This window comes from Lineus longissimus, chromosome 1 (assembly GCF_910592395.1).
Source record: "Lineus longissimus chromosome 1, tnLinLong1.2, whole genome shotgun sequence".
Taxonomy (NCBI): Eukaryota; Metazoa; Nemertea; class Pilidiophora; order Heteronemertea; family Lineidae; genus Lineus; species Lineus longissimus.
In genome coordinates, this window is record NC_088308.1 from 15,489,064 (window position 1) to 15,514,640 (window position 25,577).

Below are 25,577 nucleotides of genomic sequence, written 5' to 3' on the forward strand. Positions count from 1 at the left end.
TACTAGCTCCGCTGACTTTGTCAGCTGAGCTAAAAAAAGCTTTAACAGATAATGACAAGTCACGACACCGAAATTAATAAAACAACACATTAGGGGTTAACTTGAGCCTAGGGTTGACTTACTTATTCACAAAGTTTCAATCCAAATACTGAGAAAAGTTGCTATAAATACAATTAAAAATTCACATAATCATAGGATCAGCACGTATTTTACATTTCACATCCAAATAATATCTCAATCCAGTGACAATTCCCCAGAAATGTTCATCAAAATGATGAAAATGATTGTTTATTTACAAATTTAAATGATTCTACAAGCCAGTTCCCCTTTCCTAGAACAGAATAGTCACGCCCTGCCAATCACATATCAAATACAGGTCACATTACCCCGATGACGGTGCTGTGAAGGGAGCGCACTACAACAAACGCAACCGGACTCGATACGGATTCGGGTAATACCGTCAGTGATCACTGAAGCGCAGGATGACTGGTTTTTAAGTGTTGATTTATCATAGAAATGAATTTAAGATTCCTAATCAAAGTAGGTCATTCAAATCTATGATGATTAGAAAAACTTACCACGATCTTTATTTCGATTACGCAGTGCGATTTTTGCATGAAATTTCAACTTGAAAATGTCTGAAGCCTCACATCAAAACAACTACCACCATCTCGAAAATTAAGTAATGCGAGGTATGACTGAAGATATCATCTGAGTAGCTGTAAAATTTCCTGGCATTATGACATATAACAAGCGAGCAATTCCAGAAATAGAATGGGATTCCCCTGGTTTGCCAATGCACATTTTGCGTGACGCTAAGCGTGTACATCGCTGTACGTTGTTGATATGGCGCGACGTCATGGGCGTGTGATATAGCTACTGTGTGAAAACGAAACAAAGGTTGTTGTAAAAGTATGGTATAATGACATCAGATTAATGTAAAAAGAATTACATTGAACAATTGAGCAGTCAGTCGGCCACGCGCTGTTTTCAGGCCAATTCTCTAACCACGATGACATCATTTTTTACAAATTTTTAACAAATTTTCCTTTCCCAGGACTGGCAAGCTCGGCAAACTGGAAGGCCGATTAAGATGCTCAGCAATTTGGGGAATTGATTCTCCAAGGTGGGATATATATGAATAGTTGCTTTAAAGTGAAAGGTCTCTTGAAGAAGTCAACATTTTACTTATAACCCTTTCCTCCTAGCACTTAAGACCCTCAGAGCATTGGTGTGTTGGGTTGGATTGGGGGGAACCAACTGAAGCCAGATCCTATTTTGACTATCTTAATTCATTCACGACAATTCTTTACATCAAGATGATGAATTTGTTTTGACATAGTGTTGGGTGATTTTAGGAATATGAATATAAGGAATATGACATTGAGACACTAGTATTTCAGATTGTTTCAAATGGCAAACAAAGCCTAATGAGGATTGGGGCCTAATCTGATATTTTTTGTTGGGTGGAAAAGGAGGGCGGGTTGAAAAGGATATTTTGCACAGTAGTAGAGGGCACCAATGTCTCTTAAACAGCACTTTCTCTTTAACTACTTCCTACCTGGCTCTTTTCAACCCTCAAAAAGGGCATTTCGGTGGTCAGACCAACCTGAGGACCATAACCATCTAATAAATCACACAGCTGCAGTACCTTTGTGTAGGGGACCCCCGAAAATGTGTTTCTGATCAAAAATGGCCTCCGTTTCAACCTCATAATTTTGAAGCCTTTAGACCCAAGAGTAGTCAGAAGAGCTTTATTGTGTGTGACAAATTTTTGGGGTATAATAGAGGGTACCTATATACATGTCCTACAAGTTTAAACCCTTCTAGCTCAAAAAGAAAAGAAATATACCACCTATCAGTGATTTAGTGAACTTGAAAAGTAGGTCAAATCAAGAACCTGGGTGATATGTCATTTAACCTTAGATACACCCACCATAAAAATGTTGTCACTCTACGTACAACCATTAGTTTCATAAAGGCAAAATCAATTTCCAAGATGGCCGCCTGGAGGCAAGAAAGTAGGTCATATCTCGAAAAAGAAAAATACGTCTCGGCATATTGCCCAAAGCTAGTACCATCACACAAAGTTATAGCCATCTAGCCCTAGCGGTGAGGAAACGTGCTCCGCTAACGGATGACGACGAACGATGACGACAGACGACGAACGCCACGGTATTGTATAAGCTCCCAAGAGGTGAGCTTAACATGGCCGCGGGTAGGAATACAAATGGTGTGAACAAACGATATAAACAATTTAATAACTACATCAAATTTTGAGGACGTTGTGTGGGATCTTCGGCGTAAAGCAGGTAATGCACCACCGATTGATCCATCAATTGGTGGGTCATCCTGCGATGACTATGATCTGCCCAAGGCATGTGATCAATGACGTCATCACTTTCGGTTCAGGTGAGTCTTGAATATTTTCAGTTCGAAGGTTAAACAATTTTTTTCCACAACATCAATGAACTTTTTTTTATATATATTCTGAAAATCTTGAATACATTTTGAAAATCTTGAATATATTTTTGAACATCTTGAATATATTTGGAAATCTTGAATACATTTTGAAAATCTTGAATAAATTTTTTTGAACATCTTGAATAATTTTTCTGAGTCTTGTATATTTTCGTATTTGCCATGCCATACATCGTGCCCAAAATCAATAGGACATCACCCCTAACCTAGGACACCACACCACAGACGTTTCAGGTCTGCCACACACTCGGTTCTCGAGTTATGGGGCGGAATGCGAACAAACAAAAGATGGCAGCCTGGCGGCCTTCTTTGTTTTTTGCAGGGAACCTTCCATACCCTAGGGGGGATCCATTTAGCATGTAGGCACTGAAGGGGGAGGGGGAGTCTAGGAACTTTGGGGAAATACGCACACTTGTACATTTTGTCCAAAATGTGCTTACAGGGGGAGGGGGTGTCTCAAAATCCCCCGTTTGATGCATACATATTTTATGGATAGCCCCTAGGACATCACACCACAGAAGTTTCAGGTTTGTCACTCAATCAGTTCTTGAGTTAAAGGGCGGAATGTGAAAACAAAGATGGCGGCCTGGTGGCCATCTTGGATTTCGTGTTGGGCCCAAAGCGATAAGGATCCTCCCCTACACTCGTCCATCACACTACAGAAGTTTCAGGTCAGTCACTAAATTGGTTTTTGAGTATGGGGTGGAATGCGAAAAACCAAGATGGCAGCCTGGCCGCAAGGGAACCTTCATGAGGGAATAGGGAACCTTCAACACACTAGGCCCTTATGTCACAAAAGTTAGCTGAGCAGTTCTTGAGTTATTGAGGGAAATAGAGTGCGGACGCAGACAAATAGATGCTGAGACGCATAGACACATAGACGCGGACGCTGAGAACATAATGCCCCCATCTCAACTTCGTTCAGCGGGTGCATAATGCGTATGAAAGGAACACACCTACCTGTAGCGGATTTTCCGTTGGATCTTTTCCTAATGGTTGACATGTATTGACTGTATAGATGAGAACAAAAGCTAGTACAGCAGTCATGATGCCCACTAAAAGTGCTTCAAATATCTGAGTCCATTTACGATAAACACATCTGAAAGTGACATATAACAATGCATCAGAAAATAGCATCGCAAAACATTCTACTATAGGAATTGGGATATCAGATATTGGGACACGTGGCTACACTGCACAAAATACGGAACACCTCCTTTGTGCAAGAGAGAGTTTACATGTTCTACCGCATAACAAAATGACTCTGGGATGTAACAAGGAGACTTTCGAGAACAAAAGAAGACAAGTTTTGTGAGTAGAGCATATTAATCTTATTTTTTTTACAGATTTATGAAAAATGTCTGAAAGCGGGGCAATTTAGGCTAGACTTATAAAAAATAATCTCAGGCAGTGAAAAACTGAAGACTTTATCGTAATTTTTCCTTTCAGTTTTAAGCACTGACAAAATGTTTTGAAGATGAAAAGGCAAGGGGTCATTGTGCTCTCTCGTATAGAATTAAGAATTCGTGCTGGTTAAAAAACATGCTAAAATATATAGTCAAATTAAAATTTTATACCATTTGGCCTAGTCTGTTGCCTCGCAAAGTTGTGGTTAGATGTACACCCTTGTCGGAAAGTTTATGGACACCAGTTTTTGCACATTTTCTCAAAAACGGCTAATCCTATTGAACCCAAATATTCACCAATGGTGGAGAATCTTCCTGGCTATCGAATGACGTGATAGTTGATATCAGGACCAATTGCATAACAAAGTTATTACATAATTTTGAGAGGCATCTATTTTTCACTTTTTGGTTGATTTTTTTTAAATCGAAGTATAAATCTTGCATCATACAGATAACAATGCTAAGACTTTCTGTGAAGAAAGTATTTGAAAATATCATTTACTTTTCATGATATATCAAAATATCAAAATTTTGAGATTCTGAAAATTTTGAGATTTTTCTGATTTTTCGATATATCCTAGTAGTACCCATGTACCCTGAATGAATGGTGATTTTTTTCTGATTTTCAACTAAAGGAACATCTTGAAATTATAATATGAAAATTTTCATACTACCAAGTATCCACCTTTTCTCAGCAATATTAGTTGCTAGCTGTGCTAAATTGGTGCCAATCATTATTTGGGTATGACTTCTCAATGATACAGTTGCAAAAAACCCAAAAATATCAAATTATCAAAATATCAAAATTTTGATATTTCGATATATCTCAAAACCGAAATGAGATTTATCCAAATTTTTTTCACAGAAAGTCTTAGCTATGTGCAATATATACTGTAGGTTAATTTGGTTTTGAAAAATTGATTAACAAAAAAGTAAAAAAAAGATCCCTCTCAAAATTATGTAATAACTTTGTTATGCAATTAGTCCTGATATCAACTATCACGTCATTCGATAGCCAAGAAGATTCTCCACCATTGGTGAAAATTTGGGTTCAATAGGATTAGCCGTTTTTGAGAAAATGTGCAAAAACTGGTGTCCATAAACTTTTGAACATGATTGTACCAATGATATCAGATTGGTGGCAATCAGGCAAGTATTTAAGCAATAATCACATTTTTAAAGTTTTCACACTCTGCCCCTTGGACTGGCAAAGCTGTGAATGAGATCAAACCAAACTTCATTCCCTGGGATCATCTGACTATAGGACACCAAACATGCTTACCAAATGCGAGATCAATGGTCACTACAGTTAAGAAAAATGCCCCATTTAAAGTCTAACCAACAATTTATGCCATTTGACCTCTGTAACCTTTAGATAAGGTAAAGTCTGTTGGGCCTATATGCCTATAGATTATGAGTCGGAGACCTCAACTACTAGACCACTACGCTCCCTCCTTGAAAGGTAGGTCAAATCAAAATCGGTATAACATGTGACGTGTCTTTGCTTGGAGAACCTAACATGAAAAAATCATCGAAAAAAAGTCACAAAAGAAAGCAAGCACTCTTTTACCCTTTCAGTTTTGGCCCCCTGGTGGCCAAGTGGACTATCAAATAGGACCATAAATCAGTGTCTGAGGTTATCTGACCTTTAGGGTCATGTGTACCAAGATTCAAGTTCATAGCTTTTGTGGTTAAGAAACAAGCCATAGTTACACTCTAACAGCCAATTTATGCCATTTGACCTCTGTGACCTTGAAAAGTAGGTCAAAACCAAAATTGGTTTAAAATGTGACGTATCCTTGCTTACAGTACCTACCATAATGAAATGGCCAGGGCCATTGTGCTCACCTCATGTGGAGGAAAGATGGATAAAGAGCATGGTATTGTGTCATGTAGTGTTAGGTTTGATGTAGGTCCAAGCAATTACAATTTCCCCAAAATGGCCAATTTACAGCACAGTCGACCTCTGTGACCTTGAAAAGTAGGTCAAATCAAAGAAGACCCGGGTGACACATTGAATGGTTGTTAGAATTAGATATACCTATGATATAAAATTGGTGCCAATCGGGCAAGTCATTACTAGGAATAATGGCATTTTGATGAATTTAGGATTTGGCCCCCTCCCTGGAGGCCAAACGGCGCATCAGATCGCACCAAACTTCGGTACCTGAGATCACCTGACCAAGGGGTACATGTGTACTTAATTTGTGATCAATAGTCATTGCAGTTAAGAAACGTGCCATAGTTACGGCCTGACGGCGAATTTACGTCATTTCACCTCTGTGACCTTGACAAGAAAGTCAAATTGAAAACCTGTGTGACATATACTGTATGGTGGTTAGATGTACCCATGATATCAAATTGGTGGCAATCGGGCAAGAAGTTAAGGAATAATCACATTTTTAAGGTTTTTGGATTTTGCCCCCTGGTGGTCAAGTGGTGAATCATATTGGACCAAACTTCGGTCCCTGAGATCACCTGACTAAGGGGTAAATGTGTATTAAATTTGGTATCAATAGTCATTGCAGTTTAGAAACGTGCCATCGTTACATCCTAACGGCCAATTTACACCATTTGACCTCTGTGACCTTGAAAAGGAGGTCAAATCAAAAATCCGGAGGATATATGATGCACCTTTGCTAGAAGTACCTACCATATTTTTTTCAAAATTTCCCGAATACTATTAAGGGAGATATTGCATATTTTCACTTTTAACGTTTGGCCCCCTGGTGGCCAAACCATGAAACGAATCGGACCGAAACTTGGTCTCCCAGGTGTCATTACATAAGGGTACATGTGTACCAAGTTTCAACTCAATAGCTCTAACAGTTACGAAACGTGCCCTGCTAACGGACGACGGACGACAACGGACGACGACGACGAGGACGACGACGACGACGGACGACTGACGACGGACGCCACGGTATGGGATAAGCTCACCTCTGCTATGAGGTGAGCTAAAAATGTCATTAAAACAAGTCACTAATAAGCGAGATATTGCACTTTTTACTTTTTCAGTTTAGACCTGTTGGCCAAGTCAAGAAACAGATGGGACCAAATTCAGCACCTGAGAGTGTTTGCTGGGAGTACCTACCATTAATCTTTTATATCAAAAAACGAGTCACACTTTTTCATGGAAAGCGAGATATCACGCTTTTTAGGTGTTCACATTTGGCCACGCTGAGGGTCTGATGTGACCATAAGTCAGTGTTGGAGGTCACCTGACCTAGGGGGTCCTGTGAACAAAGTTTCAATTTCATAGCCTTTGCGGTTAAGAAACGTGCCTTTTTTTTGAAACAGGGATACAGACGACCCATTACGTTTCTCAGCCCTTGATGATTTTTTCCCTAAGGACCCCCACCCCCGTTTTAGCCCTTTTAGTGGGTCCATTTTATCAAGATCTCTACCTGGGGTGACACAGACTGCATTGTTTAGAATTAGGCTGGTTTATACACCTCAGGTTATGTAATAATCACACAAAGCACCAGTGACCCATATCCTCAACTCAAAGGAGGTGTTAAACCCTGCTGCCCTCTGTTGAATTAGGAATAGAGAGGGTGGCTGATCTATGGAACAGCCTCCTTGCTATTGTTTGGGGTTGAGGAATTAGGCTCACGCTTGGTCGGGAACAATGGAAGATCTTGAGGGATGATAGAATAAAATCCGAATCGGGATCAAGGGCTCTAGAAACGTAATGCAGACAATGAGAACGACAGACAATGACAGACGCCTGACACAACGGTATTGTATAGACTCCCCTACGGTGAGCAAAAATGTAGGAATGAAATAGGAGAAATTGTATCCGAAATTACTTACTTGATTCGAAAAACTGATAACTTGTAGTTCACAAAGTTGAAAAGGGCTCCAAGCAGTCCACCTGAAAATCAGAATAATCTTTTCAGTGCAATAGTAAGAACTTCATAATGCCTACCACAAAGAAATTGCAATAATTTCTAGATCTTAACACTCTCTGCTACTTTTAGGGTCCAATCATCTGGTTCATTTGCTCCCTCTACTTCAGCGCAAGTTTTGGTTTTTATCATTCTCCCGGAATCATTGGGCTACACGAATATTGGAATGGATTTAGTTACATAGATTCATGATGACTATTTGCTAAATCTTAGGTGTATATATTCATATTTCTTTTAATTTGTAGACTCCTAAGGTTTCTGTCCACATACGGCTTACCATGCGAGCCTTTGCTGAAAGCAATAGTAGTAAGTTGGGTTATTTTTACCAAGTTAGCATGTGGTACTAGCAATTGAAGCATGCTGGGTATATGAAATATGTTGAGAGCTTCGCATGCAGGCTGCTAACCTATGAGCATTTGATGGGTAATATATAAAATTTGTTGCGAGCTTTGCTGGCGGTCAACATGCCCTTTTGCTGGGGCATGTGTATAATCCATTGCAAGCTTTGCAAGGATGCAAGCATTTGCTTTTGTATTAATTCAACAACCCTAGAAAAAGCCACCCTCAATTATTTTTTTGCTTCTACAGTATCATATATGTACGAGCTTGTCTCCTCAATCGCTTTTTCCCCGAGTTTCATGGCGTACTGCATGTAAGCCATGCAATGTGATGTGTGCGTATGTGTGTTGACTTAGTCAGGAGCTTTAACCCCTTAACCTCAAGCGACAACGCAGAACATTTCTTGTTTTATTGTCCCAATTAAGGTACATGCATGGTTAATCTTGAACGAACAAATTCTGCCATAAAGTGAAATTCTGGCCAAATGTGAATGCCCGTCGAATTGGAATCGAACTCTCACTCTTAAAATCAATCGGCAAAATGGGTCCACCGGGGAAACATGATGGCCATGCCTTTGTTACATGCTTAGATAACTAGATCACCATACTGTTCTTGTGATATGGCATAGGAGTATCATATCATTTTAACCGACTTGTTACTTTAACATGATACCTAATAGTCTTCGGTCAATATTTTTATTCAATACCAATTAGCATTAACATTTACAACATGGCGGAATTACACTAATATCACTAATTTCAAACGGAGTTCAAAAGGGCCGAGTGCTTAAGCATCCATCTTTTGGATTGTGATTGTAGCAAAAACTACCAGAGCAATTTTTCTGAAACTTGCATGGATAACACCATGGCCCAAAACGTTAATTATGGTAAAACAATGAATTGAAATTGTCCTAATTCATTTCTTTTGTCTAGCTTCAAACCCAAAAATGAAGGGTCAAGAGTGGGAGCTTTGCATTTTTAGACATTCCACAAAAATCGCTATGACAAACTCCTCAAGAAAGTAAAAAAATTATTCTTAAAACCACCAGTGATTGCCTACCGCCAACCTGCTAATCTAGAACGTACACTAGTTCACAGTAAGCTCTCGCCATGCCCAACTGATGACACATTTCCATGCGGCAAACCTCCCTGCAAACTCTGCCCACTTATCAGTACTGATACCAACATACCAGTACCTAATTCAACGGACACATTCTCTATCCAAGGACATTTCACATGCGAGACAAAAAACTGTGTATACATGATCCGTTGTGATATCTGTAACATTTTGTACATCGGAGAGACATGCCAGAAAATCTGGTCACATTGGAATGGACACCGGCACACAATAAACCAGCAAAACGTCTTTGTGCCAGTCGGTGAACACTTCAAACAACCTGGCCATTCCTGCAATGACATGCATGTTTTGATACTACAAGGACAGCTCCCAAACATTAGGCAAAGAATAATTTATGAACAACAGTAATACTCATTGCTAAATTTAATTGTGAAGACCATGGTCTCATCAGGGATCTAGGCTTCATGGCCAACTACTGATATAATTCTCTGAAATCTTTTTGCATAAAATGAACTGTGTTAAGGTAATGCTTGTAAACCTTGTTATCACACCAGGTAGGCCTAGCACTGCCAGTGTTAGTATAGAATCTGTTCAAGGTCAGATCTTACTCATTAGGAAAGGCATACCTGGGCAGTGGTCAAGAAAAAAAACCTGATCGGATGAAGCCAAGGTATGGTAGCAAGGTGAAGGAGGTTTAGAAGGAGAGTGGAGTGAGAGCCGAGGAGGAAGACAGATGCAATAAAGAATAGATAGAGAAAATCGAAGTTAGGAAGCAACTCTGTTACAACTGGGATTTGATCCAGTGGCACCTTTATTAGGCGTGTACTGTATTCCTATTCCTACACACCACATGCATGCTATAAGTATTTATTGGTGTTGTTCTCTCTGTACTTAATATTTGTCTTGATCAGCGGAGTTACTTTCCCTATACTTGTTGCCTCTGTGGTATTCAATCTGCTTTCATGGTTTCAATGTTAATACAGAGCCGTTAAAACTTTGTTTGGACTACCTCACCAATAATGTATTTCATTTAACTGCCTCCTACACTGGATTAGGCATATTCATGGCCTTCTCTATTTTTTAACTGGCTTGGTGTTTTCCTATTCAGTACCAATCACTTAATTGCTATTCGTTGTACTTTTACCATTAGTCATATTTGTGCATCCTGAACGAAATCAGTGGCTTCGAACATACTCCGCCTCTCGATATTTCAAACCCCTGATGAAATCCATGCCTTTTTGTGGGGTGTTAGCGGCAGGAAAAAAAGGGCCCAATCAGAGCGTCGCTCTGTATTAAAAGCGGGTTTCGCTCGAGGAACATGCACAGTTCCCTTTCCACGCCAAAATCATTATCAAAGCGATCTTAGAATAACTCTCATCAAGTTAAACAAGAGTTTCTGAGTGGAAGCCTATTTTCAATATGATTTATCCTTGTTAGAGTAACTGATCTGCACCTGTCTTTTGAACAGGAATTAAGTAGGTACATTTTTAACGCCCGAGAAAAAGTACAGTAAACAGTAGGCTGAATAGCGTTTGCGAAACACCATAGAATACATCAGAAGATCGGACTTGACTGTCTAGAGCGAACGAGAAGAAGAAGAAGAAGTAGGCTGAATCAGCTGTAATATGGCGAAGTCCGCTTTAAGCTTGAGTTATCAAAGGCTCTTTCTTGAATTGTGTGTCCCCCGCTGCAAGTTTGTTTCATTTCGTAATAAAAACACAAAAACACTTCAACAGAATGTTTGATTGCATAAAATCGATGTAGATTGAAGAATCAAAACGTTAGGAAACGGTTTATTGTATCATACCGCCAATCGGAACATAAAGTCTTGAAGGTGTGTAAAGTAATCGGAACAGTCACCCTTCCCAGCGGATTGTACTGGATATTCTCAGGGTTTTGTATATGAAGTAGGAGTAAAGCAAAAACTTGATCTCAGGATGTATTTGTGTTGTTTGTATACTGTTTTAATCCCATGCTGTAAGCCTGTACTTCTAACGTTATTGCCTCAGACCTGATGAAGACCCGCTAGGGTCGAAAGCTTGTCTCGAAAATACAATTAAGTTGATCAAAAAGAAGGTGTTACTCCTCAAGTTTTTTATTATCTTTGCAAAAATTAACACGGCTACCTGGAATATCATATAAAATGACTGGTTTGGAATGATACTAAATGCAAATTAGAGAGAAGTTTCACAGACTGAACTTCTGAGTCCATCAGCCTTCTGTGTCTACCATGAATGTAGGCAAAAATCCCCCCAGTAAATATCACCCTACAGTTAAAAGATGTGTATTGTGGATTAGGCCTATAGCTCAGGCTCAGATCACATATATTCCCCTGATTCTAACCTTTTCTTTGCCGCCCAAGTAAAAGAAGTGAACAAAAAAATTCATATTAAAACGATGGTGAAATATATTTCATGATATCATGAAAATTCATATTTGAACATAAGGATTTATCAATGACGAATGAACTTCAAAGGGCAAAACACGAAATATCGTTTTCAAACAATCAGACTACAATTTATTTCAGGAGATGGTCTGTGCATATTGCCTGCTACCTGGTAATTGCGCAATTGTGCTACCGGCAAAATTGATGACACAACTCATCTCCTGAAATAAATGTATCCTGGGGGCAGGGCAGTTTTTGTCTTCACGCTTTATGTCAGGTGGGCGAGAAGTATTTCTGAAGCACATCCTTCCTTAGGGTATGTTGAGGAAATTAGGTCATGTGGGGTACTTCCCGATCCCATACCTATATTCAGTACATGAGTAAAGCACTGCATATGGAATGAAGTATAAATACATGGCTGATATGTTTGTAACAAAGTTAGGATTAAAATCAAGTTATTTATATTGGTACTATAGCTACACAGTGCAAACTCCTGGGGGATATTTACTGGGGTGATATTTACTGGGAGGATTTTTGCCTAGGGGGATTTTTACCTGGAATTGTCTACCATGGCGGCAAACCAAGGAAGGTCTTACAGTATGGGCTTACTGGGCTTAGCACAAAGCAGCGCAATGCAACGCAACAGCGAAATGGGGAAGCGACCATTATATTTGACCCCACCAGTTTTTGTTCCTACAAATTAACTCTGGGCTACCACAGCCACAATTTACCTCGATTAATTTGGAATAGTATAGTGCTTTGGTCATGGGTTCTCTTGAAATGTACTCCTCAATTGGGTGGTACAGTACGTCAGTCATGGGTTTGAGTCTTGATATTTACTCCTCAATCGGGTTGTGTAGTACTTTGGTCATGATTTCGATCTTGACTAACTCTCTGGTGCGACCTATCCTAATATATGCTCTGTTACATGCTGGCGCCACCTATCAATCCCAATGAACCATCCTAAATTCATATTCCGAACCACTCTTATGTCACAAGATGAAGATACCTTTAATGATTAGCACTAGTCTAGTAGAACCCACTATCTATGACCGTAAAGGCAAAAAATTGCCTCAGTTAGATGCTGGCGCCACCCATGAACTAGGTCAAATTCATATTTTAAAACAAGCCCGTTGGCTTCGACGGTCGCAGCTAGGGAGGCTGATGATGGCTCAGGAGAGATAAAATGGGTAAAACATGGACTTAAACTCACCAAGGTAAAATATCTCATCATGAAGTTAAAACTGGGGAAGGGGAATCCCCAACAATGCAATACTCGGCGTGTTAGTATTTATCACTGTATGAACAAGAGGCCCAAGGGCCTGGCGCTCAGCTGGATGACCTAATAACATAGGACTGAGGGTATAAAGTAGTAAATATCGGCTTTATACTACTCTTTGAAGGTCAAGAGAACACGTTATACCACTAAAATTTCCAATGCAGAGCTGCCAGCTGGATGAAATATGATTGAACTAATCAGCCATGGTATGTAAGTATTACAGGAGGCTACGGAAGATATCCCTAGTTCAGTATGTTGTATCGGTAGCTTTACAGAAAAGAAGTGTCAGAGAGGATGAGACTTCTCCATGGACAACTGTGGTATGTCCAGGCTGGGTTGTGCAGCACAAGGATACAAAATGCTGTCTGTAATTGAGAGGTATCCTGATTTAACAGAGGTCAAAATAAATAGAAATTACTAGTTTGGGACTAACACCACTGTCTTCTTTTTTTAATAAGGTAGAGATTACAGGAGTCAACAAAATTAATTTTATTGAGAGAAATTGACCTGTCCTGCAGGTGATTGGAATTTACAATACATAGGGTCGTTTTTCATGACATTGTGCTCTACTGCGTATCCCTAGTGAGTCGATCTGGAACCAATCTATCCTTGGCGCAGACAGGGTCAAATTGGCTATATCTTAAATAGATTGAATTGCGATGAAAATCTAATGCAATAAAGGAGCAATATCGAAGAGACAAATTAATCAAACCAATTGTCCACAGACTCGGACCCTGAAATGGCATGATGTATGCGTGCATATAAAAGTATCAATTGGTCCCATAGAGATGATGAGGCAATGTCAATATGCCTTGTTCCTTAGTCAGCAATATGCCCCTTTTTATACGGAGAAGAAGGAGAACCCAGATAGGCCTTCACATGTCAGCTTCCAAATGGCTCGAACCAACTGTACTATCACTACTATAAATTTAAAATGCGTGCTCCTCCTACATGTAGCAATGTCTCGGCCAAAAAGGCACTTAGTCGACAGGCAAGTTAGAAGTTCAGCACCGTGAGCAGCTCCTTGGTAAGGCCATGTCAGGTTCCGCGCGCCTCTTCAGATACATCAAGTATTGAAAGCTGTGGTGAGCTGAGCACATAAAAAGACCATGGTCACCTTAATTTGAAAATCCCTTCATAATCAAGGGCTACCTCTGACTAAAACAGCACAATAGACCACCAATTTGCCCCCAGCTCCTAACTGCGGGAAAACCCAAGTCCAGCAACCAAAAGTACCAAAAATACATTTTTGTTTACATTTGAACTGCACACATGCGTTTGTTTTCAATTTCATTTCCCGCGAAATCTCGAAAATCAGGTGACCTGCAATCGTTGATTGAAAATAACATTAACCTGGGTTCAGCAGGTCAGCAGGTATACCGGCTGTTCCAATCATCCCCCTACAGCTAGCTGTTCAAAAGGTAATGTTATTCACCCCACAGGGAGTGCATGTAATTGATTAAGCCCCTGCATAACTTAACAGCAATGCCAATGGCTTGGCTTCTGTGAGTGGTAAGGAGAATTGACAGTTTTTTTATGGGAGTAACATTATTGTGTTGCTTAAAACGTCTACTTTTTACTCATGTAAGAATCGTAGTACTAATAATAACTTCAACTTATTTTCCGTTTATGATAACACAACACGCATCTTCATGATCATGATCTTTCTCAAACTAACTGAATGACCTAATCGCCTTGGACGCACAACCTAACCACATATCATTAGCAATCCGCCCCGACGATCGACACATCCATTCGATTTGAGAACACTCGATAAAGTTTGATAAATAAACTAGAACTGAGATTTCACAGGAGCACCTGTGAATTCATGACCCAAGGATTGTTTTGAGGGCGATATCGTAAGAGTTGGTCTTGAGTATGCTATGGGGACCTGTGAAGATCAGTGTCTGTGAGGCACCTGGGGTTGGGAGAGAAGACTAGTTGAACGATGGGGTCTGACACGGACACTACTGTTGATCTCATTATATGAATACCATTTAATTACAAACAAGTGAAAACAGATCATATCACATTCCCTGGCATAAATTAAAATAGGAGTGCGGGAACAAGGTTTTTTAGCAGGAGGAAAGCGAGAACATTTTGCGCCCTCGTATTCCGATTTGACTGGTTAGTGGTGAAATCTGCTTTTAATTCTGCAAATTAACATATTCGTTTTACTAGTTCTAACGTCGTCTGAATTAAAGATGCTTTCCCAATGCTTGACTGGTCTGGCAAGAGGCATTGCCAGGAAAATGTGACGTCATTTTGGCCATTCTTCTTACCGCACGCCCTCCCTCTCCGTAAAACTTCCTGACATGGTGTGAAGTGGGAGGGCGCACAATGGGAACCACACTGCCGCGATGTTAATAGTTTCTATTTATAGAATTCAGCGGCAGAGATTTTAAGCACGGAAAAAGTAGATAAACTCGGCTAATCTTAATGGATTTTACTCAGGAATGTTTTCAAGGCGAGAGAAACATCTGATTTAAGTACTGCGCTTATTAGATTTCATGTTCATGCCGAAGATTGGCCTAAAACGTGGACGAAAAGAGTGCATTATCGAGTGTTGGGGAGGTCAAGTGATTGGACGAGAAACCTGAAAGAAAACAATACTGACTCCAGCTCCCAGTCATAACAAAGTTTTCGTGCTTTTAGCTGTCAACATCAATGGCTATAATATACTCCTGCAGAATAGTAGAACTAATAGAACTAATTTCCAAAGTTTCCAATAGTTTGAACACAAATCAGAACATCACCCATCCGCTGGACTCAGATCTGCATAAATTACGATAAATAATGAGGTCGTCGCTTCAATTTCGCAAAGAAACTTGACTCCATTCGAAGGTTGTTTTGACCAAATTCCGTTGAACTCATCGTTATGAGGGCATTTGAACACATTCTCGTTGATCTTTTCTATAAATGTGTGAAGTTTCGAACCAAAATACATTTCCGTAAAGGCTTAAAAAAGAAAATTTGTCACATTCAAAATGCCCAATTTTGTCCACGGACGGCCCGATGGATGGACGGACACCACTCGAATAGCTATTTGACTAGCTCAGCTGACTTTGTCAGCTGAGCTTAAAATAATTCATGCTCTTGATTTCTGCCCTAGTTTACTGTATACTACCAAGGCTCATACACACTCACAATGGGTCAGGTCCAGAAGAATTAACCTCTTGACCACCGGTACCGTCCGAACGCGTCTATACCGTATTACCTATAGTAATTATTCAGAATTATGATACCAATTTTCAAAAAATTATATCAATTAGGTTTTTGGTGATAGACCCCAAAAACTATACATTTTCGTGAAGGGAATCGATAGGCCTATCGATTGGAATTGGTTGCCAGTTCATATCTGTAAACTGGTGATCAATCACCAATATCGATTGATTGATTTTTGTGATTTTCTATATAGACAGGAAAAAAACAGATTTTTTTGCAAAACATGTCTTCTCTTTATTGTCAATGAACAGTAGATCAAGTAAAATTTTATATATGACCAGTTACTGATCGATATTGATCGATAATCAATCACTACTTATCGGGATTTTCAACGTCCTATAACATCAACCTTTGCCTCCCCACCCCAAACTTAGCCCACGAGCTCATATTCAACGTAAAATGATACTAAAATAATAGAAACGATCCAGAAAGTCATGATACACGCCATGTGCTTCTGAGAGGCTTCCTGATTCAGCGCCAAAAATAATCAAAAGTTTCGCCATCTATACATTTTAGGTCAAACTAGAGGCTCTCATGCCATTTCATACAACCCATAGCAACTCCATACACCGATCAAATAACGATAGGCTAAACCTAATTATGTACAGAAAATAATTAGGCAGCGACCGAAAAAACCGTGCAGCGGTAAAAACTTGACTTCAATAGCTACCGACTATTGTTGTCGCCGGTATTCAACTGGTTAAGGTAGCAGGAAGGGTTGGGCGTTTGTGGTTTCTGAGTCTGAGGGGGTTGGTGTCTGTTGACTGTGCTTTAAAGGCCATATATCAAGGTTTGAAAACATGCTTGATACTCATGAAATATGTTGAGGGTTAAAAAACAAGATCCCAGACATTAAAAAATTTTTAATAATAAAGTCATTATTTAGTTATTTCAATTTTCAATTTTAAACTATTTGAATTTCCCACCACACACAACTTTAGATTAGTTCCACATGTGGCCGCTAGGGATTTTTTGATGACGTAGATCAGGTCAGTCAGAACAAAGCAAGATGGCTTCCGCATACAGTTCAGAGAGTGAGAGCAGTGAATTTGAGGATGTTTTGGTCGATACAGAAGGATATTTAAACGTTGAGCCGTACATGTTCGAACCATTAATATCACTAGATCATAATGAGAGTGATCATTCGGACGAAAGTGATTAGAATTTGTGGTTAATCAATTTGCATGGCAGACCTGCCGATATATAGCAAAGAAGACATTGATAGACGGTTGCAGATGCATAACATGTATGATTTTTGAACAGACTAATGTTGCACAATATTGTTTCGCCTCGTCAGTGTTGTATCGCCAGTTATGTCATGACGCTGAACTACTATTGAAAAGTGACGGTATTATGCACAATCATCTTGACGTGACGATATAATGCCGTGCAACGTTAGATAGGCCTGGATGTCAGATGACAATAATCTGTCATTGACAGTGGCTGTCACTGACACTGACCTGTGTCGCTGTCACCTTGCTATGGCTGGAACACAAGAAGACACTATGCGGTATCACAGGCCCCAATAGGGCCTACACATTAAGTATAACAACCGACCACAGCAGCCTCGGGCATTAAATGCAATTGACATGGTTGGAACAGCTGTTTTTAACAAGTGGCATTTAATATTCAGTTGGATGCAGATATCCGGCTTCATGTGATAATCCGTATCGATAAAGTGATCACTGCAAAGTTGGGCCGAAGGCCCAGGCTTCCAACACTCCAAACGCTTGCACTTCCGAATCCACAGCTTCCTCCTCTCTCGTTCAACTGGCTTTGGAAATTCATGAAAATGGGTCCCATCCGTCATTCGATTGTTCTTTGTGCTATCCTTGACACAATTCGGAGCCACACAATACACCATAGTGAATGAAACACATTACTTCCAGGTGTGCATAATTAATTAAGGCCCTCCTGCTTTTATGATTGCATGACATGTACAGATAACCTGATCTACATCACAACTTTTGCTGAACCCGCCGCCTGGCTCTAACAAGCTAGTTGCTAGCCTGATTAGGTAATCAAGTTGTCAAACACATAATTGGCTATATCTTCAAAATGGATGGAGCTAATTGCATTTGGTTTTCTGTATTGTATAAAGTGTTAGGTACACTTTTGAAATTGTCTTACAGCAGAAAATGGCAAAAAACCTTGATATATGGCCTTTAAGAGAGACTAGGCATGGCGCCAGTCTCTCTTAAAGTACAGTCAACAGGCATTTGGTCTCAGTATTTGGGTAAGTGCAGAATCAAGCCAGCTCAGAGAGCAATGATTGAACGATGCTGTGGACAAGTCCAAGGATACTGCATCAGTCACGACCAACTTCTCATCAGAAAGCGTCATCACCAGCATATTCAATGTTCAGTTCCAACCTGTACCAGTCCAATGCACGCCTGTCATGGTCAGCAGTGGTCAGCTTAGCGCGATATGGAACATTCTTCCGAAACTCAAGCGAGGGAAGTCTGCTCATTAGCATATCTCACGCACTGCTCCTTCTGGTCAAACATCGTAGTGAAATCGTAATGGAAAACGTCTGGCTTTGCGCCAGACTGATAAGTGAAGAACAAATAGGTAAAGAACTTCTACTTGCGCGAGACTGCTGTGATAAAATTATCATTGCAGAGACTCCGGTGACGTACACATATATTTTTTACAATCAAAAATGCCCTCAAAAGACGACATGGAATGATTATTTTATTGATATTTCCTACTATATACCTTCCAATTATCACTTTATACAAATAGATCGGCGTTAGGTCGCATGCTTTTCTTTCCTGGTGACACTATAAAGCAAAATAGTTGCAACCCCGTAAATGCGCTATAAGTCCAATAATAAGTGACGGTGGCCCGTTATAAATGTTTCGCCAGCTTCGCTTTTTTGCCACTACGCGGCGCGTTGGGCCCTTGCGTCAAGTCTTGGGGTTGAGAAAGTGTAAAGTGTTGGTGTAACACCGTCACCAAGGTAACACCATCACTGCACCAACACTTGACCACCCTGCTCGATGTTGGGTTACACCGGTGTAACACCAGTGTTTGAGGAGGGAATCCCCAAGATTTCAACACTAGTGTTGGGAAAGTGTTACACTTATCTGACACTAGTGTTACACCTACCCTGGCCCACCTGAAGAAACAAGGCAAATGCATTGGAGAAATGTACAGGTGTAACACCTACCCCTAGAGGTAGGTATTTGGGAGTGGTCAAGTTTTTAGGTTGTCAAGGTGTTCAGTCAGCCATGTTTTTTGTCCCAGTTTTTGTGAAATAACAAGTCCAGGTCAACTAGCTTATCATCAGCACGACAGAGGCATATATGTGCCAAACAAAGCCACACAAACTATTGTTTTTTTTAAAATTATTCTAGATACTTGACTAATTTGTAAGTACAGAAGAAACAACAAAATTCGAAAATATCGAAGTGACCGATCGTGTTGATGTTTCCGGCTGCCATTTTTTGGAAAATTTGTGAAATTTTGAGTTCATCAAAAGACTCAAATGTCCGACAAAGGCGATGACATTCCAAACAGTCACACTCATTACAATCCTTGAGTAATGTTTTATCCAAATAAAGATATGAGAAACAAGGAATTTTGGTATAAATAGTACTTTTGACACAGTTTTTCCGCCACTACATGCGGCTTCACATATCGATTTTTTCTTGCCGTTCCGCAGTCAACTTCGCTGATGTGATAATCATCAATTCTGCTTCGGCCGCGCCCAGACGAAATCGGCAGTCTTCACAAAAATCCTGGTCTCACATCTGACTTAGGGCTCGAAAATAATTGCCAATAAGGGTAAAATTGTCTTTTTTGGTTGAAGCGAGAAAACAAGATGGCGTGAACTCAAACACCTAGTCAACTCACCAGTGTTACACCTACCGGGACCTTACACCTGGTGTCACCCTGGTGTTGCTCAAAGTGTTACACCGATGTCCAACCCAAGCTCGGTGTTGGGGGTTGGGGTAGGCCTCCTACAGGAACACTACACCAACACCAACACCTAACACTTTCTCAACCCCAAGACTTGACCTGACCCAATGTACAATGTAATGAAACGGCCGGGGCCATTGTGCTCACCGTATAGAAATTTGGTGGTTAGCAATTCATCCTGGTTAAAAAACATGCTACATATGAGGGGTTCAGGCGCAAAACCCAGTAAGTCCACATTACCCCTATTGTTTTAAAACAAGAATTTTTGTTTGGGAGTAGGTTCATTGGTTACTGGTTTACTCTCATTGTAATCAAATAGTTATTGGGTGGAAAAACAAAAGGCAAGAATTTCAAAAATTAACCTTTATTATGAAAACTAGTTATTAAGCAATTTTGATTGATATTGGCGGCAAAACTCTGTAAGTCCAAATGCGTTATTTTTGCATAATTCAGTAAGTCCAAAAAATCTGTGTTTGCAAAACCTGGCAAGTCCATCACTGGAAAAATATGCATGAAAATGTAACAGAACACAACACAGTTAGCAATGTACTCAAATTGGATTAATAAAAGAGCAAGAATAATAAGCACAAGGATGCATGGCCTCCTAATAACTACATTGTACTATCCTAGTCATCGTCCTAGTCATCGTCTTCGTCACTTTCCTCAAGATCCTGAGTGCCTTCCTGAACTCCGGCATCTGAGAGAGCATTCTCATAGTAACTACGGACATCCTGACGTACCCCCAATTCATTCAGCAGCTTCAGTACATCACACCTCTTTGCATCCTTTACACAGTTAATATCAGGACAAACAGGTGGGTTGTACTGTGACCACTTTTTCCCTCTTTTCAATAGGTAGTGTTGGCAGAATTCCCCGCCGTAAACACTCTTAAAGCCGAGCTTATCTCCATACACCTGCAGTACCCTAGCCTCACTTATTTTGAATGACCTCTGACTTTTTACGAACGCTGCAGATTCTCCCTTGAAATCGTAACACTGCCACTGCTTCCCGTATTCATGAACAACACCATGTTTACTGAGAATTTCAACATACTCCTTTGGCAATAGGATGGTATCCTTCTTACGAATATCCTGTTCTATTCTTCCAAACACTCTGTCGGCAGGAAGAAAACTATGGCCACGTATCGGGAAGTAATAATCCATGGTATGTTGAGGGTACTGTCTGCTACACAGGGAAAACAACATGGAAATCAAGTTAATGTTCTTGTTTTGCCCGTAACAAGAATCTGAGAATAAACGGAGGAGACGAGTTTGGTTGATCTCAGCACGTGCCACTGAACCAAGGTAATCACGCAGGGCCGATGCTATCACGTTGCTGTCTTTGGCGTTTTCATGTTCAAGCCATGTGTACAGGTGGACATCCTCTCTCCGCTGGGGCTCACCTCTGCCATGGTGATGAACTATGCCAAAGACGTATAAGTACAGCTGCCGAGAATAGTATGTTTGTCCTATAGGTGACTTGGGTAGGACCAGATTCTCCATTACATCAAAACAGAGAGTATAGCTGTCTTCGACCTCATTGAAAAGATTGTAGAACTGACGCGCACGGCGACGATGCAAGGTGTACATCAGAATTTTGTCTCGTTTTTCATCTGGAGTCAGATCGGGATCCCTTATTGCAATGCGGAACTTCACACATGTAGAACACACATCCGTTGATGGGTGACCGAAGGCAAGGTTAAAGTCATACACAAAAATGCTCCAGTATAAGGAGTAGGAACATTGGGCATGATTCTGTTCCAGGAACATACAGTGCATCTTCGCAACATTCAAATCCGTAGGGAGATACTTTCTGCCAGGGGCTGACCTACGTGCATAGTGGCTCGCTCTGCAGGTGAATGACTGAATATGGGCCTGAATGCGCTCCTTTTTCTCAGCATGTTCTTCAACTTTCCTGGCTCCACCATGATTTTCTGAGCGAGACGTACCATGTTCAAGCCAATATCTTGCAACACTCTGGACACGGTATTCTTTGATGCCTGAAAGGAAAATATAATTTGGTGACTCATCTGATTTAAACTGAAGTCAATTTTCAATATTGTACACTGGATTGGAAATAGTGTTGCAATGATACTGCTGAAAAACTCAAACAAACATGGTTAAAATCATGTCCACTGTCCCTGATGGCCTGAAATAAAAGGAAAAAAATAATACAGACTAGCACATTTTTTTTGCCATAACAACTCAGCCATACATTGTGGTGGCACATTCTGAAGCAAGGTTTTTTTTCTGGTCACCAGTAAGAAAGGTCTTAACGGACAGCCGAATTCATGTCTGAAATTTCATCGCACAAGCATAGAGCCCCATCCCCCTCACACACAGACATACCCTAAATCACCATCTGCACTAAGAATCTATCATATCTATCTAAATCTCACTTACCAAAGACACTAAGGAATGATGCCTGGCAAATAGGAATCTTGGTTTTGTCTTCTTTCAGAACACTGTATTTCGTGGAAACCCCTCTCTTCTTTTGTCTGTTCTTATCCTGTACTCTAGGCCTCCGGCGCTTCACCTGACTGGTTTCCATGTGTGACATTAGAACTGCATCCTGCTTTACTTTATCATCGGTTGCATGCAACTGTCCTTTAATGTAAGTCAAGTCCATTTCAGTCAGTGTACTCGCTTTACACAATGCATTGTTATGCCTACATGATACACGGGAAACAAAGTCATTGCCACTGTACCGATCTGATTTTGCCCTCGCACGGGCTGAATCCTTGGGTTGGCGACGTTTACGCTTGCCTTGTGGCGAGCGCATTACTGCTTCATCCATTTCATCAAAGTTATTCATCTTAATTTTACGTAAATTCAGCAGAAATTGACAATTGACAGCAGAAATTGACTATTCTACAGCGAAAGCCTTGCGAGCGTGGGCGCCGCCATTTTGTGCGTCATGTGACCTGCAGTTCATCAGTGATTGGCTTTCAGGGACTTACGTGTTTCTGCACCAATATGGTGGTGGCGTTTACTGGGTTTTGCAAACAAACTGGGTTTAAGGTAGGCATTTACGATGGGACTTACGGGATTTTGCAACAATATGATTTGACTAACATCATCTACATGCCAAAAGCTGTACATTGGTACAGCTATCTCATTTTTCATAGGAATGGCGTTTACGGGGTTTTGCGCCTGAACCCCTCATATATAGTATATAGGTCAAACCATTTGACCTCTGCGACCTTGAAAAATAGGTCAAATTAGCAGAATACAGAGTGCTATTGCATTTTGATTAGTTGCGTCGTCTGCTAGCTAAAAATTCTTTCCTTTTCAACATTCATGGTACTCTTTTTCAAGATGGTGGCAACTGACCACTACCAGAGGCGTTGGAAGGAACGAAATTGCCACCTCTAGTGTCAAGATTGGTCTACATGCAGCTTCAGGTCCAATCAAGAGAGCTGAATATGACTACACAACTATGACGTCAAAGTGCGGGTTTTTTAAAAAATTCTTCCTTTGCTGGGGTCAATAACACCACCTAGCAGCCCGTCTTTTGAATGGGCACCCCCATCTCGACTCAAGGTCAAGGTCATCCTAAGGCTCACGACCTGACCCTCACAGGGTGGCAAATTGGTATCACTGGAAAGCTGGGATCAAGGGCTATCCAAAAACGAACAGTTTTATGCGGTCATATCTTCATATAACTGAGGGAAAAAATCTTTACCCCAAACGGTTCCTGGTTTACAGAAAAACAAAGACGTTAAAGGGTTAAACAAAGCTGTCTCGCACACGGAATGCAGGTCCAATTGCACTGATGTTTGGTTTCTGATCAGAGAAAATGAACCCTAAAATTAGACCTTAACCCTTTGGCTCCCGAGATTTTTTACCAGTTTTATGCAAAATAATATTGTAGCTCCTTCATTATGCATCCTTGATTCATAAAACCATACGTTTTTGTAAAGCTTACCGTAAAGATTACCTTGGCAATCGATTGGCGTTGTTTCTTGGTATCGGTCGGGTAAGAGGTAATCACTAATCAATAATAATCAATATTTTTTGATCGATTTTGCTGTAATTGATTGCTTTTTCTGATATGAACAAGTATATTGAACTGTAATTGATGTAGTTACAACCTGTAAATGATTAATGTAACTTGATTGATAACTTTTTGCTATTGTCTATTACTGATTGATCGAATAATACAACATAATATTAATTTATATGCTAATCAGTTTGTGTACTGTGACGCTGCACAAGCGCCAATCAAACTGCAGCGCCATCTGCCAACTATGAATGAAACTAAATATGTCTTTTGCAGATCACCAGGGACACAAATACACCGTACAATAGTGTCCAACATGTACTGCGAGTTCTATACTGATACATTAGTATTCGGGACGATATATCGTCCCTACAAGATATACGCAAGACAAAATGTATGGACGATATGTCGTCCCTCTAGGGAGGCAAGGGGTTAAGTTGATGTCTCAAGGTCTTATGGTTACAAAACGTGCGCCCCATGTTAACAGATGGACAGACGGACAGAATCTGAATAGTTATTCTACCAGCCCCTCTGACTTTGTCAGCTGAACTAAAAACCTGTGAAAGATACCAGGCCAGAGCCTCTCAACAACAAAATAAGCCTCCTAGAAGTAGTATAGGTCCAACCCATCCTCATTTTTTATCGAAGGGATGGCTGAAGGGGAGGTAACATGTACTTACTTGACTAACAAGTTACTTTCATCAAATTCAAGTCACTCATTTGAGAATGGGATGCACCTGTCATTAAAGACAGGTCTCGCAAATAGATGCTTTACTAACTGAGTCTGTCCACTCACCTATGACACCCATTACGATGAATATTGGAATTTCTTCTCCATTATATCCAAGACTCTGCAAGATAAAATGACATCAGGATTGAAGGATTATTAAGAAGGCGCTAGATTACAACTACTCCTGTGACATCCATCTATCTATATCTAGCTTTCCCGCTATCTGCTGCCTTGTTCACACGTAAAAGTAATTGCAGGTTCCCTTTCATCAAATGCCCCCTAATGGTGAAAACGTGACTTAGATAGTGTCGATTTTCATTAACAAAAGTGCCTCCTCATATACTACACATTTATCGCATGTGAAAAAAATTTGTGATTTTTGGAGCATTGTAAAGTTAGAACGCACAGCTGTTTCAGCTAAAATTGAAATGACAGTTTTATCAGAAGCCACCAGATGGCACTTGTTCTGAGACTTTATGAAACATTTGTCACAATCATTGTCATCGGGGAACCTTATAGTAAGTAGGACACACTGTACAGATGACGTGGTTATTGGCCAGTATCAGCGTATTTAGGGTGACGTAACGTCATTTTTGAGGGGTATGTCTCACAAAATCCAATTTACTCCTACTTCATCTTTCACCCATGTAGATGAAACCTAATGTATTATAATCACAATGAATAAGCTTTACAATGATATAAGTTTCATCTTATTTTGTTATACCATCGATTTTCTACGCCGGGCTGAAGTTGGTGACGGCCTCAGCACGCAGCACTTAGTTGCACGCAGTCAGTTTTCAAGAATCAGACAATCTTG

The 25,577-nt window shown here is 40.3% G+C and overlaps 1 protein-coding gene across 6 annotated transcripts in view; it reads right to left on the minus strand.

Annotated features, from left to right (window-relative positions):
- Positions 1-25,577, minus strand: part of LOC135488681 (H(+)/Cl(-) exchange transporter 7-like) — a 353,896-nt gene that overhangs the window by 244,770 nt on the left and 83,549 nt on the right. For all 6 annotated transcript variants that reach the window (XR_010447011.1, XM_064773357.1, XM_064773347.1 and 3 more), the window contains exons 10-12: positions 24,827-24,881; positions 7,704-7,764; positions 3,442-3,580 (exon numbers count right to left, since the gene is read on the minus strand). Coding sequence is in view for 5 of the 6 variants with exons in the window: in XM_064773357.1 (XP_064629427.1) it covers positions 3,442-3,580; positions 7,704-7,764; positions 24,827-24,881 (255 nt within the window). In the remaining variant the exon portion in view is untranslated. The remainder of the gene's footprint in view (positions 1-3,441; positions 3,581-7,703; positions 7,765-24,826; positions 24,882-25,577) is intronic.